Raw genomic sequence first — 17,761 nt, 5'->3', positions numbered from 1 at the left:
AAGCAGGAGAATGTCATAAAAAGATTCAAAATAAATATGATTTGTTTGGAGAAAATTACATGACAGGAGAGTAGTATTGTGAGAAAAGATCCAGATTAGAAAGAGTTTTTCATTGACATCACAGGACCTTCAGTAACCAACACAGAATAATTTCACATTAACAGTTGATTGGAAATGTATTTAGTAGGAAACTAACAGTTTATTGAATGAGATAAAAATAGAAAAAAAATGAGTAACTTCTCTTGCCAAATTGAAACTTAAATGGCATGTGTGCATTAAGAAGAATGTAGTCAGGCTATATTCTTAGTCAGACATGGTGGCTCACGCCTGTAATCCCAGCACTTTGGGAGGCCAAAGTGGACAGATCACTAGAGGTCAGGAGTTTGAGACCAGCCTGACCAACATGGTGAAACCCCATCTCTAATAAAATACAAAAATTAGCTGGGCATTATGGTGGACACCTGTAGTCCCAGCTGCTCAGGAGGCTGAGGCATGAGAATCACTTGAACCCAGGAGGCGGAGGTTGCCGTGAGCTGAGATCATGCCACTGTCCTCTAACCTGGGTGACAGAGCAAGACCTTGTCTCAAAAAAATAAAAAGAAGAATATAGTCAGCTTTTGGGATTCTTAGCCCTAGTCTGGGGCCTGTGTTAACAGTTTTAACACCTCCTCTAGTTGCCTTTCTAGTAATCTCAAGTGTCTCTAAGAAAGTGCTTTCTTCTTGCTAGTTTTTTTTTTTTTTTTTTTTAAATGTCAAAAATATAGAAAGAGTTGGTTTCTCACAGCAGGTAACTTGTTTGGATGATGGAAAGGTGTTTGCTCTTTTGGCTTCTCAGTTTTTCTCTTGGAGATATTTGACTTTCAGGATACTGCCTTATTTTTTCTCACCAATTTTTTCTTTAACCTTTTGGTAGATTTCTTATTTGCCTTTCCCTTGAGCTGTTGTATCCTTTTATAGTTTTGTTTAAGAGAGGCTATTAGGTCAATTTTCTTTTTCTTCATTTTACAAAAAGTTATTTGCAGTCAGTTTAAATTCGTATAGTTTCTGGTGTATGTTATCTGCCTTTTGTAATGTTTCTTTCTTTTCTTTTTGTTCTGCTTATTTTTGAAGGGATGCCTTCTGGACCACCATTGTACAGCAGCATAGTGTTGAGGATAAGCTGTGACAGTGGGCTGTGGCAGGGTTGAACACAGGTGTTAGTGATGGCTGTTCTAAGATAGCAAGACTCTCAAGCCAGTAGGAATCCTTTGGCTCAGTATGAAGTATCTGTTGTCCTATATTTTATTTTTTAATTTTAATTTTATTACACTTTTGAAACAATTAGAGATGCATGGCAAGTTGTAAAGATCCTACAGAAAGGTCTTGTGTGCCCCTCACAAAATTTCCTGCAGTGGTTACATCTTATATAATTATAGTACACCATCAAAACAGGAGCATTAGTATTGGCACAGTGCCTGTATATGGTTCTATTTGATTTTATTGCATATGTAGATTCCTGTAACTACCATCACAGTCAAGATACAGAACTAATCCATCACCACAAAGATCTCCTTATGGTACCGTTTATAATCATACCTACCACCTCCGCCCAACCATCTCTACCTCCTGGCAACCACTAATCTGTTTTCCATCTCTATAATTTTTGTCATTTTGAGAATACTGTAGGTGAAATCATAGAGCGTATTATCTTTTGAGGTTGCTAAGTGTATGTTTAGTTTTTTTTTTTTTTGTTTTTTTTTTTTTTTTTTGAGGCGGAGTTTCGCTCTTGTTACCCAGGCTGGAGTGCAATGGCGCAATCTCGGCTCACCGCAACCTCCGCCTCCTGGGTTCAGGCAATTCTCCTGCCTCAGCCTCCTGAGTAGCTGGGATTACAGGCACGTGCCACCATGCCCAGCTAATTTTTTGTATTTTTAGTAGAGACGGGGTTTCACCATGTTGACCAGGATGGTCTCGATCTCTCGACCTCGTGATCCACCCGCCTCGGCCTCCCAAAGTGCTGGGATTACAGGCTTGAGCCACCGCGCCCGGCTTGTATGTTTAGTTTTTTTAAGAAATCACCAAACTACTTTCCAGAGTGTCTTTACCATTTTACATTGCTACCAGCAATGTATGAGAGAGCCATTGTTTCCACATCAGGTCTGCATTTTATACTATAACTTTTTGTTTTAGGTGTTCTGATAGTTAAGTGGTAGTATCATGGTCTTAACTTTTCCTTGAAGTGGCTTTTAATTTGCATTTCTTTAATGAGTAAATTAGGTTTAGTATCTTTTCATGTGCTTATTGGCCTTTTTTCTTTAAAAAAAAAAAAAAAAAATTTTTTTTTTTTGAGACAGAGTCTTACTCTGTCACCAGGCGCCAGCAGGCTGGAGTGCAGCGCCACCACACCCAGCTAATTTTTTTTTGTGTGTGTGTTTTTAGTAGAGACGGGGTTTCACCGTGTTGGCCAGGATGGTTTCGATCTCTTGACCTCGTGATCTGCCCACCTCAGCCTCCCAAAGTGCTGGGATTGCAGGTGTGAGCCACTGCGCCCGGCCCTAAATTTTTTTTTTCTTTTTAAGACGGGGTCTTGCTGTGTTTCCCAGGCTGGAGTGCAGTGGCTATTCACAGGCGCGATCCCACTACTGATCATCACGGGAGTTTTGACCTGCTCCGTTTCCGACCTGGGCCGGTTCACCCCTCCTTAGGCAACCTGGTGGTCCCCTGCTCCTGGGAGGTCACTATATTGATGCTGAACTTAGTGTGCACACCCGATTGGCATAGCACACTACAACCCAGAACTCCTGGGCTCAAGCGATCTTCCCACCTCAGCCTCCCGAGTAGCTGGGACTATAGGCACGCACCACTGCACCTGGCTAATTGGCTTTCTTTGGAGAAATATTTTTTCAAAACCAGCGGGTTATTTGTCTTTTTTTAATTGTTGAGTTGTAAGGATTCTTAGGTGTTCTAGGTACCAGTGTCTTGTGAGATATGTGATTTGCAAATACTTTCTTCCATTTTCCATGTTGTCTTTTTATTCTCTTGATGGTGTTGTTTGAAGTACAAAAGTTTTTATATTTGACAAAGTTCTGTTTATTTTATTTTGTCATTTGCGCTTTTGGTTTTGATAATTCATTTTTTGTTTGTTTATTTTTATTTACTTAGAGATGTGTTCTTCCTGTGTTGCCCAGGTTGGTCTTGAACTCTTGGTCGCAAGTGATCCTCCCTTTTCGGCCTCTCCAAGTGCTGGGAATACAGGTGTGAGCCACTGTGTTCGTTCAGCTTTTTGTACTCCATATAAATGCAGCAATATAGTGTGTTTTCTTTGAGTGACTTTTTAGGTTTGTGAGACTTATCTGTGTTATGTGGAGCAGTAGTTCATTCTCCTTGTATAATCATTGCATGTATTTACAAAAATTAACTCAGGTATTCTACAGTTGATGGCATTTAGTTGTTTCCAATTTGGCTAGTGCAGATAATGTTGCTGAAGACAATCTTACATGTCTAGGTGCACACAAGCAGGCAATATCTTGGGGGATATGTATCGGGGTAGACTATATAGGGGTCCTAGGATATTCATATATTTGACTTTAGTAGATTGGATCAGTTTTCCAACTGGCATCAGTTTACATTCCCACTAAATTGTGCTTACTTAACTCCCATGTAAGAGTTTTTGTAAATACTCCACACTATTACTAATGTGATATTGTCAGTCTTTTTAATACTCTAGTATTTGATTGTGGTTTTAACTTGAATCTCCCTGATGACCAATGAGGAAGTGGCCAGATATCTTTTCTTATGTTGATTGGGTATGGTGTTAGTCATTTATATGTGGTTTAAGAAAACATTTAGTTCTTGTTCACTTACAATGGTGGTGGCTGTTATGGAGCTATACTTGTTATTCTGGGAATTAGGCTGAAAGAGTAGCTCCTATTTGAGATGTGCTGTTATTTCAGAAAGAGAAAAAAAAATTGGCAGAAATGACTGATAGTTTTGAAGTTACTGTTTGGATTAAGTGTAGGTCATATCCATTCATGTTCCATTGGCCAAAGGATTTTACAAAACTGTGTTCATTGTCAGTGGGGGAGGGAGTTATACTCCTCCCACTGGAGGCATTGCAAGTCACATGGCCATGGATGGGGATGAATGATTCTTTTTCAGGAACAGGAGAGGGTGCAAATACTCTGGAACAGTAATATAGTCCACCACTTTGTGAGATGCCTGTTCAAGTCTCTTGTCATTTTTCTGGTATCTTGGCTTTTCCTTACTGATTCCTAGTGTTTTGTTTTTCCTTTTTTCTTTTTCTTAGTGACTTCCGGATGTAAACCCTTTGTTGGTTTTATGTATCGCAATATCTTTTTGTTCCATGACTTGTATGTTTATTCTCCTAATGATGTCTTTTGTTAAATTGTTAATTTTAATGTTATCTAGCTTATCAGTATTTTTTGCTTTATAGTTGTTTTTGTTATTCTTGAAAAACATACATTTCTGGAAATCTAGAAGGAACTAAAGTGACCTTCAAATGGTTTCTAAGATTATATTAACTTGATTTATAGGTAGAAACATATTGATGCTAACTCATATGCGTGGAAGATCTATTAGTAGTACATTTAACCAAATTCCTCATATATAAAAATCATGTTAGTTTAAATTTTTTACTATCAATACACATAAAGCTGCAAAATTGTGTCTTACTTTATATGCAGGTAGCCAGCAAACCACAAAGTCTGTTAGTTATTATATGTAGCCTGATAATATCTACATTTCAGATATTATTAGGAAGACCTATTCTTTAAGTGAGGCCTTAATCTTGATTTTTCGGGGAGTTGAGATTTTCAGTTTTCTTTTATGTTGATTACTTCATTCCTTCTTCTAGTTCTGGGATGTCTCTATAAACTTACAGTGAAAGATCCAAAGGGAGTAATTTCTGGATGTTTAATACAGGACTTGTTTAAATAATTGGATTTCTATTGTGTAGATATATTGTTGGTTTGTCTTTCTTCAGCAGAGGCTGAAGTTGTTCCCCACAGAAGTGGCACCTTCACCTAAACATTAAATATGTGCTGTAGCACTGTTGCTGTTCTAATATTTGTAGGATTGTTTGGGGATTTTTATTATCCAGTGGATCAAAACACTTGTTCTTAAAAATTGGTAAAGCTAAACCAATAGTACTATTTAAAATAGGTTGGTTTTAACTTGGTACACAGTATTTATTGTCCTTCCTAAAGGTAATCTTTTACATGTTGGTAATAGATCTTAGGTTACAGTGAAAAGACTTCTCTGACCTACTTTTTAGTGTTGCCAGTTCAGATTCGGAATTTGATCAAACTCTTACTTGAAAAAAAGAATAAATTACTTAAACAATTGTTTAAAAAATAGTCTGCACTAAAGATCATTATGAGGATTAATGGTTAAAAAGTTATTGATTATAAAGAATTTGGTCAATATGGAAATAAATTGTATCTACTTAAAAAATACATTAATATTGAAAAGTCAGAATTCTTAGGGAGGAGCTATACAAACTATTTGCATGTAAATATATACTACAAAAACAATGTCATAATACAACCCCCTGAATATGGTTTGGCACTTCAGATGTTATGTTTTGGAAAACTGGGTTTGGTTAGAAAGAATTGCAAGATTATGCCCCATTTCTGTGGTGGCAGTTGTGTTTTTGTTTTTGTTTTTTTTTAAATAACTAACAATACAGTTGTGGATTTGCAGCAGTTTTTCCTTGCTATGCAGTTTATTTCCAACCTTTTGATTTTGTGATTCTTGAGGAGTTCCCCCTTTAATATCTTCATACAAAGATGAAGTAATATTATTAGATTTTAATACTTTTAGTAGTAGATATGCACCATTTTCTAAAACTTGGTTTATTAACCGAACGATGGTTTTGCTTTTCAGCGGGGATCTGATGAGCTTCTTTCTTCTGGCATCATTAACGGACTTTTTACCATGAACAGTTCTACTCCTTCTACAGGTGTGTATGGTGAGTTCTTTTTTTTTTTTTTTTTTAACCTTTTCTTTCCATGGGTTTCAATTTTTTTTTACAGTGTTCTTATTTTGTTCATCTTACATCGTGTCAAAGTCATTCATCTTATAAATTTGTTGCAGTAAAGTACTATATACTGTTTACATAGATGAAATCACTATACCTCTCAAGTTTTACAGATTCATTTGGATCTAATTTGATAATTCTTTTTTTTTAATTGATGTTCTTTGTGTTACATAGCTTGGATAAAAATACTATCAAAAAGTTGGTGACCCAGAATTATTGAGTAAAAGAGTTAGATGTAAAACTTGTGTTGAGGCTGGGCATGGCACCTCAAGCCTGTAATCCCAGCACTTTGGGAGGACTAGGTGGGCTGATCATCTGTGGTTAGGAGTTCGAGACCAGCCTGGCCAACATGGCAAAACCCTGTCTCTACTAAAAATACAAAAATTAGGCCGGGCGCGGTGGCTCAAGCCTGTAATCCCAGCACTTTGGGAGGCCGAGGCGGGTGGATCACAAGGTCGAGAGATCGAGACCAACCTGGTCAACATGGTGAAACCCCGTCTCTACTAAAAATACAAAAAATTAGCTGGGCATGGTGGCGCGTGCCTGTAATCCCAGCTACTCAGGAGGCTGAGGCAGGAGAATTGCCTGAACCCAGGAGGCGGAGGTTGCAGTGAGCCAAGATCGTGCCATTGCACTCCAGCCTGGGTAACAAGAGCGAAACTCCGTCTCAAAAAAAAAAAAAAAAATACAAAAATTAGCCAGGTGTGATGGCAGGCATCTGTAATCCAGCTACTCAGGAAGCTGAGGCAGGAAGAATTGCTTGAACTCAGAAGGCAGAGGTTGCAGTGAGCCAAGAGATGCCATTGCATTCCAGCCTGGGTGACAGCGCAAGACTCTGCCTCAAAAAAAAAAAAAAGCAAAAAACAAACAAACAAAAAAAAACAAAAAAACCTGTGTTGGGTGATAACGGAGGACGTGCAATAGAAGCATTAAAGTATAAGACAGTATATTTTAAAAATTGAAGTAATTTACCTGCCGTAAGGTACCACATGATTTAAAAACAAATGTTCTTGAAATTTAGTGGCTGTAAAGTGAATTGAAGGAGTACAGTACTGCAAAGAGTGAGCAGTGAAAAATATTGATGCAATCCTGTAAAGCAGGCATCCCCAAACTGCGGCCCCCTGAGGCCATTTATCCAGCGCCCCCCCAACCCCGCCGCACTTCAGGAAGGGGCACCTCTTTCATTGGTGGTCAGTGAGAGGAGCACAGTGTGTGGTGGCCCTCCAACGGTCTGAGGGACAGTGAACTGGCCCCCTGTGTAAAAAGTTTGGGGACGCCTGCTGTAAAGGATGGTAGCTGGCACTGTGGCAGTGGTAGTGTGATGAAGAAAACTGAATAACTAACTTATAGAAGATAAAATTGATAGTAATTGATGATTAACTGAATGTTTGAATAAGGGATTTCAATTATTGATTTCCAGGTTTTGGACTTGGATAACTAGATAGATGAATGGTAATGAATGGGTGTGCCATTCATTTTTATTAGAATGTAGGAAGAACAGAATTGGACAACACAGTACGTTCAGATTTGTATATACTGAATTTGAGATTCCTGTGGAACATCCAAATGGAAATGTCAGATAGGCAGTGGGTCCCTGGTCTCAACATCACAAAAGAAATTTGACAGTGTCGGCCGGGCGCGGTGGCTCAAGCCTGTAATTCCAGCACTTTGGGAGGCCGAGGCGGGTGGATCACGAGGTCAAGAGATGGAGACCATCCTGGTCAACACGGTGAAACCCCGTCTCTACTAAAAATACTAAAAAAAATTAGCTGGGCATGGTGGCGTGTGCCTGTAATCCCAGCTACTCAAGAGGCTGAGGCAGGAGAATTGCCTGAACCCAGGAGGCGGAGGTTGCTGTGAGCCGAGATTGCGCCATTGCACTCCAGCCTAGGCAACAAGAGCGAAACTCCGTCTCAAAAAAAAAAAAAAAAAAAAAAAGAAATTTGACAGTGTCATACACAGTTGACAGCTGAAGCCATGGGCATGGAGAGTTTCAGAGAAGGAAGGATTTCTTTATGCAAGTATTTTTGGAGTTGTAGGGAGTTAGGGATGAATGGACCTCCCTTTCCAGACCAGGAGCTTTATATGTGGTTTGGGACCATGGGAACATAGACGTTTGGGAAAGTGAATAGTTATAGAGATGTAATGAAAAAATTGGATCTACTAAGCTCATTCTAGCTTATTTTAATGTAATTATTAATAATAATTCTTTTTAAAAATGAAGGTGTTAGAGCATACAGGAAACTAGAACAATGGTACCACACTGACAGCCTCAGGCAAACTAGGACTTACAGTCATTCTATATAGGTGTTGTTATTAAAAAATTAACACCTGATTCTATCACCTAACACTAACGTTCTATTTAGGTGTTGTTTTAAAAAAATTATCTTAGCTTAATGTGGACATGTCTTCTTCCATGTGAACTTTAAATTATTTCATCTAGTTCAGCATATCCAATCTTTTACCTTCCCTGAGCCATACTGAGAGAATTCTCTTGGACCACACATAAAATATACTAACATTAATGATAGCTGATGAACTAAAAAAAATTGCAAAAAAATCTCAACATTTTAAGAAAGTTTACGAATTTGTGTTGGACTGTCCTGGGCTGCATGTGGCCCATAAGCTGCACGTTGGACAAGCTCCATTTAGTTCTAAAACAATCCTTCTTTCCCTAACTTTTACCTACAATATCTTAGGGATTCTGATAAGAATTATGTTAGAGTTATATGATAATGTGAAACGTTGATCTTTTTTAGTATTATCTTTCCATTTGGGAATATGACCTATGATTCCATGTTTTTAGGTTCTATTTTATCTTTATTTATTTATTATTTCTCTGTGACTCTGCCAAAGATTAGGTTCTATTTTATGTCCATTGACAGTTATGAAAAAGTTCCACACTTTTCCATATAAATCATATCCTTTTCTTTTAAAATGCAATCTTAGGAATTAATGTCAGAGGTTGTTTATTGTGTACCCCAGTGGTATTCTTTCATTTTCTTTACCAACAGAACCCTAATTTTTATGTGGCACATTGCTACCCAGATGAAACTGCTGCTCTTCTGTTCTTCCTTAGCATGTAATTAAGTCTTGACAAGATATAAGTAGAAGTATAACATGAGACTTGTAGGGCATCTCTGCATGGGCACGCCATTTTTCTTCCCTACCGCCCCCTCCCCGCAATCTTATTGCCTGTGTTGTCCAGCTTTTTAGATGATGATGGAAACAGCAGGCGTCTATAACAGAGACAGCTAGAGCCTGGTAACTGTCACCATTCTAGATCTGGAATTCCTACATTTAGACTTCTTGTGTGAGCAAGAGATTAATTTAGTCTTCTTCCTTTTTTTTTTTTTTTCTTTTGAGACTGAGTTTTGCTCTGTCTCATCCAGGCTGGAGTGCAGTGGTGTAGTCTCTGCTTACTGCACCTACTACCTCCAGGGTTCAAGAGATTCTCCTGCCTTGGCCTCCGAGTACCTGGGATTATAGGCACCTGCCACCATGCCCGGCTAATTTTTGTATTTTTAGCATTGACAGGTTTTGCCATGTTGGCCAGGTTGGTCTTGAACTCCTGATCTCAAGTCATCCACCCGCCTTGGCCTCCTAAAGTGCTGGGATTACAGGCATGAGCCACTGAGCCTTGCTGAGGTTAACTTCTTAAGTAACTGTTACTTCATATGTTATTATATACAGCTAAACTTAAATTTTCATTTTTAACTGGATGCTGCTAGTACAGAGAAGACCTATTGAGTTTTGAATATTTATTTTGTGTATACCTACTTTAAAAAATATCTTACATATTTTTTATTAGTCTTTAGAATTTTTATTAGTCTTTTGAATTTTGCAGACTAATTTTTCATTAGTCTTTTGAATTTTGCAGTTATTCAGTGATATTTTTTCATTAGTCTTTTGAATTTTGCAGTTATTCAGTGATAAATAAAGATAATTTCAAGTATATAAATATATGGATTATTTTGTTAACTTGCTATGTATTCACTGGAACCTGCATAAATGAGTTGAATAACAGTGGTAATTGTGATTGTCTTTGTGTTGTTCTTAATTGCAATGGAGGTGGCTTTATTTAATCTTTTAATATGATGTTTGCTGTTGGGGTGTTTTGTTTTGTTTTTGAAACAGGGTCTTGATCTGTTGCCCACCCTGGAGTGCAGTGGCACAAACATGGCTCACTGCAGCCCCAACCTCCTGGGTTCAGGCAGTCCTCTCACCACAACCTCCCAACTAGCTGGGACTACAGGCGTGTGCCACCACACCCAGCTAATTTTTTATTTTTATTTTATAGAGATGGGGCCTTACTAAGTTGCCCATAGGCTGGTCTTAAACTCCTGGGCTCAATCAGTCCTCCTTCCTTGGCCTCCTGAAGTGCTGGGATTATAGGCACCTTGCTGGGTTTTGATAATAATCTTTCATCATACTTTAATCTTTTTCTTCCTTTTCTATTTTACTTAGTTTTTATTATCAATGGCTATAAATGTTATCATCTTTTGTGCTTCTGTTAATTGTGATATTTGGTCTCCATTAATTTTTTTGATGTAGTAAAATACAATTTCATGTTGTCGACTCAATTTGCATGCCAGGAATAAACCAACTTGGTCATGGGGTATTATTTTGGTATGCTATACTAATTCAGATATAGGTTAGATAGCTAATAGAAATAATACAGACCTGAAAATACAGATGTAAATTTATTTCTAAGTTCTTCTGAAGTCTTGGTAAGTAGTCAGGGGCTTACTTAGTTTCTTGACTTTGTTGGGGACCAGACTTTTTCTCTTTTGTTGTTGTTTTATCCTCAACATCACTACCTTCTCAAGATTTAAAATAGTACTCTCTCTCTCCGTCGTACCCACAGGAAGGGTAAGAAGGACAGTTGAAGCTGAACTTCCTCATTCATCTTAGGGTGTAATTCTCATCATTATGGCCCAAGGGTGAGAGATGAGAAGTGGAGGCCAAGTCCCTTATAGTGACAAGATCGAGAAGTTGCACTTTTTTCCTCTTATTCTGTTAGCTAGAACTTCGTCATAGTGACACATCAACTTCAGGGGGGTAAGGGTGAAGGGTCCAGGAAATTGGCCTTTATTCTGGTGTGCCTTATCTAATCATAATTTAGGGAGTTCTGTTACTTTACAAGGAAAGGAGGATAGAAATATTGAAGGGGACACTTAATCACATATGCATTCAATCACATATATACTGTATTTTGTGTATGTTTATAATTTTTACAGCTATATTAATAAAATATTTCTTCATTGCTTTTTGTACTCTTAATTGGTTGGTATTACTATTATCATAACATCATGAAATACATATACTCAGCATCCAGAGCAAGAAATAGACCATTACTAATACTTCCAGGAGTCATTCTTTCCTTTTTCGTTCATTCGTCCTTCCAGTGTATTCATTAGCCTGACTTCTAATGTCATGTTAGTTTTTTGTGTTTTTTTTTTTTTTTTTTGAGACGGAGTTTCGCTCTTGTTACCCAGGCTGGAGTGCAATGGCGCGATCTCGGCTCACTGCAACCTCCGCCTCCTGGGCTCAGGCAATTCTCCTGCCTCAGCCTCCTGAGTAGCTGGGATTACAGGCACGTGCCACCATGCCCAGCTAATTTTTTGTATCTTTAGTAGAGACGGGGTTTCACCATGTTGACCAGGATGGTCTTGATCTCTCGACCTCGTGATCCACCCGCCTCAGCCTCCCAAAGTGCTGGGATTACAGGCTTGAGCCACTGCGCCCGGCAGTTTTTTGTGTTTTTAAACTTTATATAAGTAAACCAATAAATATAGTATATACTCCTTCCTCTCTGGCTTCTTTCATTCAACATTATGCTTGTGTATTGAGAGAAACCCATGTTGTCTATTGCCGCTTTCATTCTTCTCATTTCTATATAGTATTTTATTGTATTCATGGACATTTGAATTATTTCCATTTTATAAATAATGTTGCTATGAATATTCCCTTTTTGTGGGTTTCATTGCATTTTCTCTTGTGTACTGTATCTTTCATTTTGGTCAAAAATACAAAATTTACCATCTTGTACATTTTTGAGTATACGGTATGGTTAATTATAGGAACATTGTTGTACAACAGATCTTTGGAATTTTTTCATCGTAACAAAACTGAAACTCTTATCAATTGAACAGCAACTCTAGCTTTTCTCTGTCTAGCCCATTCTTTCCATTTCCAAGAGTTTGGCTATTTTAGATACCTCATATAAGTAGAATCATGCAGTATTTTTTTTGTGTGTGTGACTGACTTATTTCACTTAGGACAGTGTCCTCAAGGTTCATTTATGTTGCAGCAAATGAAAGGGTTTCCCTTTTTTGTAGGGTGAATAATTGTGTGTATATACTATATTTATACATTCATCTGTCCATGGGCATTTAGGTTGCTTTCACCTCTTAGCTATTGTGAGTAACGCTGCAGTGAATATGGTGTGCAGATACCTCTTTGAGACCTTGTTTTTATTTCTTTTGGATATACCAGAAGTGAGATTGCTGGATCATACGGTAATTCTGTTTTTTATTATTTTGAGGAACCATCATACCGTGTTTCATAGTGGCTGCACCGTTATTCCCAGTAGTAGTACACAAGGGTTTCAGTTTTTCTACATCCTTGTCAATACTTATTTTCTGGGTTTTAAATTTTTTCAAATAATGGCCATCCTAACAGATGTGAGGCGATACATGATTTTATTTGTATTTCCCTGATGATTAGTGATGCTGAACATCTTCCCATGTGCTTGTTGGCTATTCATTTATCTTCTTTGGAGAAATGCCTATTCTAGTCCTTTAACTATTTTTTGTTTTACTAATTTTAAAATTTTCTCTCTGATAAGCACTGTCCCCAGACTTTTAAGTTGCCGATTTTTTGATTGGGTTATTTTTATTCTTGTCGAATTGTTGTAGTTCTTTATATATTCTTAGTATTAACCCCCCTTCACATATGTGGTTTACAATTTTTTTCTCCCATTTATTTTGTTGCCTTTTTAACTTTGTGTAGAGGGTTTTGAGTCTGATATTAGCCCCATTTTTGTATGTTTTCTTTTGTTGCTTGTGCCTTTGGTGTTATATCCAAGAAACCTTTGCCAAATCCACTGTCGTGAAGATTTTCCCCCTTTAATCATTTTGAGTTTTTTTTTCATGTGGTGTAAAGTAAGGGTTCAATTTTATTCTTTTTTTTTTTTTTTTTTTTTTTTGAGACGGAGTTTCGCTCTTGTTACCCAGGCTGGAGTGCAATGGCGTGATCTCGGCTCACCGCAACCTCCGCCTCCTGGGTTCAGGCAATTCTCCTGCCTCAGCCTCCTGAGTAGCTGGGATTATAGGCATGCGCCACCATGCCCAGCTAATTTTTTGTATTTTTAGTAGAGACGGGGTTTCACCATGTTGACCAGGTTGGTCTCGATCTCTCAACCTTGTGATCCACCCGCCTCGGCCTCCCAAAGTGCTGGGATTACAGGCTTGAGCCACCGCGCCCGGCTAATTTTATTCTTTAAAAATGTGGATATACATTTTTCCAACATCACATGTTGAAGAAACAATAATATTCTTTTTTTTTTTTTTTTTTTTTTTTTAAACTTTGTGAAATGGATTCCAGACAATACAGAAGAAACTGTTCTTTTCCTATTATGTAGCCTTGGCATCTTTGTTGAAGACCATTTGAACGTGTAAGTTAGAGTTAATTTCTGGGTTCTCTAGTCTGTTCCATTGGTCTATATGTTTGTCTTTATGTCAGTAACATACTGTTTCGTAATTGTATAGACGTTAGGAATCATTATAGTTTTGTAATGTATAGAAGTTAGGAAATGTGAGGCCTTCAGCCTTGTTTTTCTCAAGATTGTTTTGGCTATTTGGGGTCCTTTATGATTCTTTATGAATGTCAGGATTTTTATTTTTCCTGCAAAAATGCCATTGGGATTTTGATAGGGATTGCATTGATCCTGTAGATCCCTTTGAATATTATGGACATTTAAACGATTTCAAGTCTTCTAATCCATGAACATGGATGTAATTGCCCTTTTTTTATTATTTGTTGGAGACAGAGTTTTGCTCTTGTTGCCTGGTCTCGGAGTCCAGTGGCACGATCTTGGCTCACTGCAACCTCCACCTCCTGGGTTCAAGTGATTCTCCTGCCTCAGCCTCCTGAGTAGCTGGGATTACAGGCATGTACCACCATGCCTGGCTAATTTTGTATTTTTAGTAGAGTTGGGGTTTCACCATGTTGGCCAGGCTGGTCTCAAACTCCTTATCTTAGGTGATCTGCCCACCTCAGCCTCCCAACATGCTGGGATTACAGGCGTGAGCCACTGTGCTTGACCAAATTTGTGGACATATCTTTTTGTGGACAGATGTATGCATTTTACTTAAGTATGTGTCTAGAAGTGAAATTGTTGGGTCTTAGGATATGCCAGTGCTTATCTTTAGTAGAGTCTACTAATTTTCAAAAGTGATTTTATACTCTTAACAGAAATTATGTCAGTTTAGTTATTCCAGAACTTTGCCAATACTTGATTGTGTGTGTGTGTACATATATTTTATTTATTTATTTATTTATTTTTATTTTTTATTTTTTTGAGACGGAGTTTCGCTCTTGTTACCCAGGCTGGAGTGCAATGGCGCGATCTCGGCTCACCGCAACCTCCGCCTCCTGGGCTCAGGCAATTCTCCTGTCTCAGCCTCCTGAGTAGCTGGGATTACAGGCACGCGCCACCATGCCCAGCTAGTTTTTTGTATTTTTAGTAGAGACGGGGTTTCACCATGTTGACCAGGATGGTCTCGATCTCTTGACCTCGTGATCTACCCGCCTCGGCCTCCCAAAGTGCTGGGATTACACTGCGCCCGGCCATTTATTTTATTTATTTATTTATGAATGACAGAGTCTCAGTTGGTGATTCAGGCTGGAATACAGTGGCATGATCTTGTTTCACTGCACCCTTCACCTTCTGGGTTTAGTTGATTTACGTGCCTCAGGCTTCTGAGTAACTGGTATTATAGGCATATGCCATTATGCCTTGCTAATTTTAATATTTTTAGTAGGGATAGGGGTTCATCATGTTGGCCAGGCTGGTCTCAAACTCCAGACCTCAAGTGATCCACCTGCCTTGGCTTCCCAAAGTGCTGGTAATACAGGTGTGAGCCACCACGCCCAGCCGATATTTTCTATTTTTAATTTTATTTGCTTTGGTAAGCATATATTGATAGCACATTGTGACTTTTTTGTTTGCATAAATATTAATGCAATAGATTATATTTTCATATACTTACTGATCATTTGGATATTTTTAATGAAGTGGCTACTCAGATCTTTTGCCTATTTTTCTATTGGGTTGTTTGTCTTTTTCTCTTTATTTATATATTCTGTTATGCATGTATGCAGATGCCTTCTGATACTGTCATTTACGAATTTATACTTAATGATGGCTTTTGTTTAACAGAAGTTGTTCTTTTTTTTTTTTTAAATTGAGACAGTCTCTCTCTCTCCGTTGCCCAGGCTGGAGTGTAGTGGCATGGTCTCGGCTCACTGCAACCTCTGTCTCCTGGGTTCAAGTGATTCTCCTGCATCAGCCTCCTGAGTAGCTGGGATTACAGGTGCCTACCACCATGCCCGGCTAATTTTTTGTATTTTTAGAAGGGATGTGGTTTCACCATGCTGGCCAGGCCGGTCTCAAACTCCTGACCTCAGGTGATCCACCTGCCTTGGCCTCCCAAAGTGCTGGGATTGCAGGCCTGAGCCGTTGTGCCCAGCCAGTTGTTGTTCTTTTTAATGTAGTCTATTTAATGTTTTTCCCTTTAGGGCTACCTTTTTTTTTTTTTGCATCTTATTAAAAATGTACTTCAATTGTCTGCAAATGGATTAATGTTAAAAATTTTTTTCTCAGAAATTTAGGTCTTTGCTTTTGAAACCATTGTATATATAATTATTGAAATCTTATTATGAAGGTGAATGTTAAAGGAATGTAATTGATTTACAAAGATGATATGGATTAATAATATTTCTAAGCAGGAAACCACTGCTAACAAACTGAATAATTTGTATTTACACACAGACACACACACACACACACACACACACACATACACACACACAGAGAATAAGTATTATATGTGTATAGATGTAATCATAGCTCACTGTAGCCTCTACCTGATGATCCCAAGAGAGCCTCCCATCCCAGCCTCTCAAGTAGCTGGGACCGTGGGCATGTAGAATCAGGGTCTCCCTATGTTCCCCAGGCTGGCCTCAAAACTTCTGAGCTCAAGCCTCCTGTGTTGTCCTCCCAAAGTTTTGGGATTATAGGTGTGAGCCATGGCCCCTGGCCCTCTAGTACTTTTGTTTACCAAAATACTTATAAACTGTTAAGATGCTCTTTTGCTTTGCAGTAGCTAGATTTCTCTTTGGTCTTCTTGAATTTTCTTTTATGCAGTCAAGCTTTAATGGCCTCTTGTAAAAGAACTCAGTATTAAATTTGGCTGCAAAGATGGTATAAGCAGTATAGAAGGTACATAGATATTTTCATCACATTCAGCAAGTTCTGAAGTAGTGCTCCAAGGTATATGGTTTCTATTTTCAGGTTTGGCAAATGATCCCAGAGGTTATTGGAGCTTATACAAAAAGAAGAGAAAAAGAAAAAGACACGTCTCTTTATAAAGACACTTAGGGGAAAAGCAGCACATATCATTTTTGTTTGCATCCGATTTACTTAGTCACACAGCCACACCTAGCTACTTAGGAAGCTAAGAATGTAGTCCTTTTTTCTGACAGCATGTACTTAGCTAAAAATAGGTGGTTTATGTAGAAAACAAATGTTGGAAAACAAATTTGCATTCTCTGCCATTGAATGCTATGATTTAATAAAAAACAGTAGTTTCTCTGATGAGTTTATTTGAGTACTTGGATTTTCATAGCAAGAAATGCATTCAGATTGCTTTAAATAAAAACCATGTGAAGAATTGTGAACACTAATCTCCAGACATGATAAATAATTCTTAAATTCATCAAATAATTAAGCATTACCTTAAACCTGCCCTAAGAATTAATAAGTTTAAAGAAAACTCACCTGCAGTCTTAATGCTCACCCATATAAATTTTATGGTTTAAATTTTCTAATTTGTGAAAGATCTGTAGATTTCTACTGTCAACTATGATAGAGTAACTGTGACTGGACTTAGTGTCAGTTGTTTTCAGACAGTGGACAACAAGTACAACAGGATTGTGGTCTCAGAACGGAAACAATCGAGGTGAACCCTGTTATCACTTTGGCTTTCTTTCTAGACTCTGGGGGTTGGGGAACCAAGCAGACATGGCAGAATTGCTGAGTTGAAGAGAGAAATTGAAGTTTGGGAAGGCTGAGTCAGCTGGGAGATATGGGAGCAGGATATGAGAGAGAAGGACCTGTGTAGAAGTGCTTCAGACATATGCCTTTGAATCTGTTGCTGAATATTATTAAGCCACATATGCACAGGGTAAAATCCTGTGAGGTCAGACAAAAAGCAGAGAGCTATAAACTTAACTTTCCAGGACTCACACAGGCCTGGGAGAGAGATTTGAGTGATAGCCAACTAAAATAGAGTCCTTGTTGAATACTCGAAGCACATTCAAGGGCGTGTGACACTAGAGGAGACATGCCTTGACAGTAGGACTAAACTAGCTCCAGCATAAAGCAAATTCAAATCCACCCTAATAAAACTTAAAAATAAGCTTCAAAACAGTATAACT

The 17,761-nt window shown here is 38.2% G+C and overlaps 1 protein-coding gene across 6 annotated transcripts in view; it reads left to right on the top strand.

Annotated features, from left to right (window-relative positions):
- PTBP3 (polypyrimidine tract binding protein 3) overlaps window positions 1-17,761 on the top strand; it is a 119,401-nt gene that overhangs the window by 33,671 nt on the left and 67,969 nt on the right. For 2 of the 6 annotated variants that reach the window (XM_039475009.2, XM_003925228.4), the window contains exon 2: window positions 5,884-5,959. In XM_039475009.2, coding sequence (XP_039330943.1) covers window positions 5,935-5,959 — 25 coding nt within the window. In that variant the 5' untranslated portion in view covers window positions 5,884-5,934. Of the gene's footprint in view, window positions 1-5,882; window positions 5,969-17,761 lie in introns of those variants that run through there. The other 4 variants (XM_039475008.2, XM_074395178.1, XM_074395180.1 and 1 more) reach the window with 3 other exon arrangements.

The sequence above is a fragment of the Saimiri boliviensis genome, chromosome 2 (assembly GCF_048565385.1).
Source record: "Saimiri boliviensis isolate mSaiBol1 chromosome 2, mSaiBol1.pri, whole genome shotgun sequence".
NCBI classification, from domain to species: domain Eukaryota; kingdom Metazoa; phylum Chordata; class Mammalia; order Primates; family Cebidae; genus Saimiri; species Saimiri boliviensis.
This window is presented reverse-complemented; position numbering and strand designations above follow the sequence as displayed.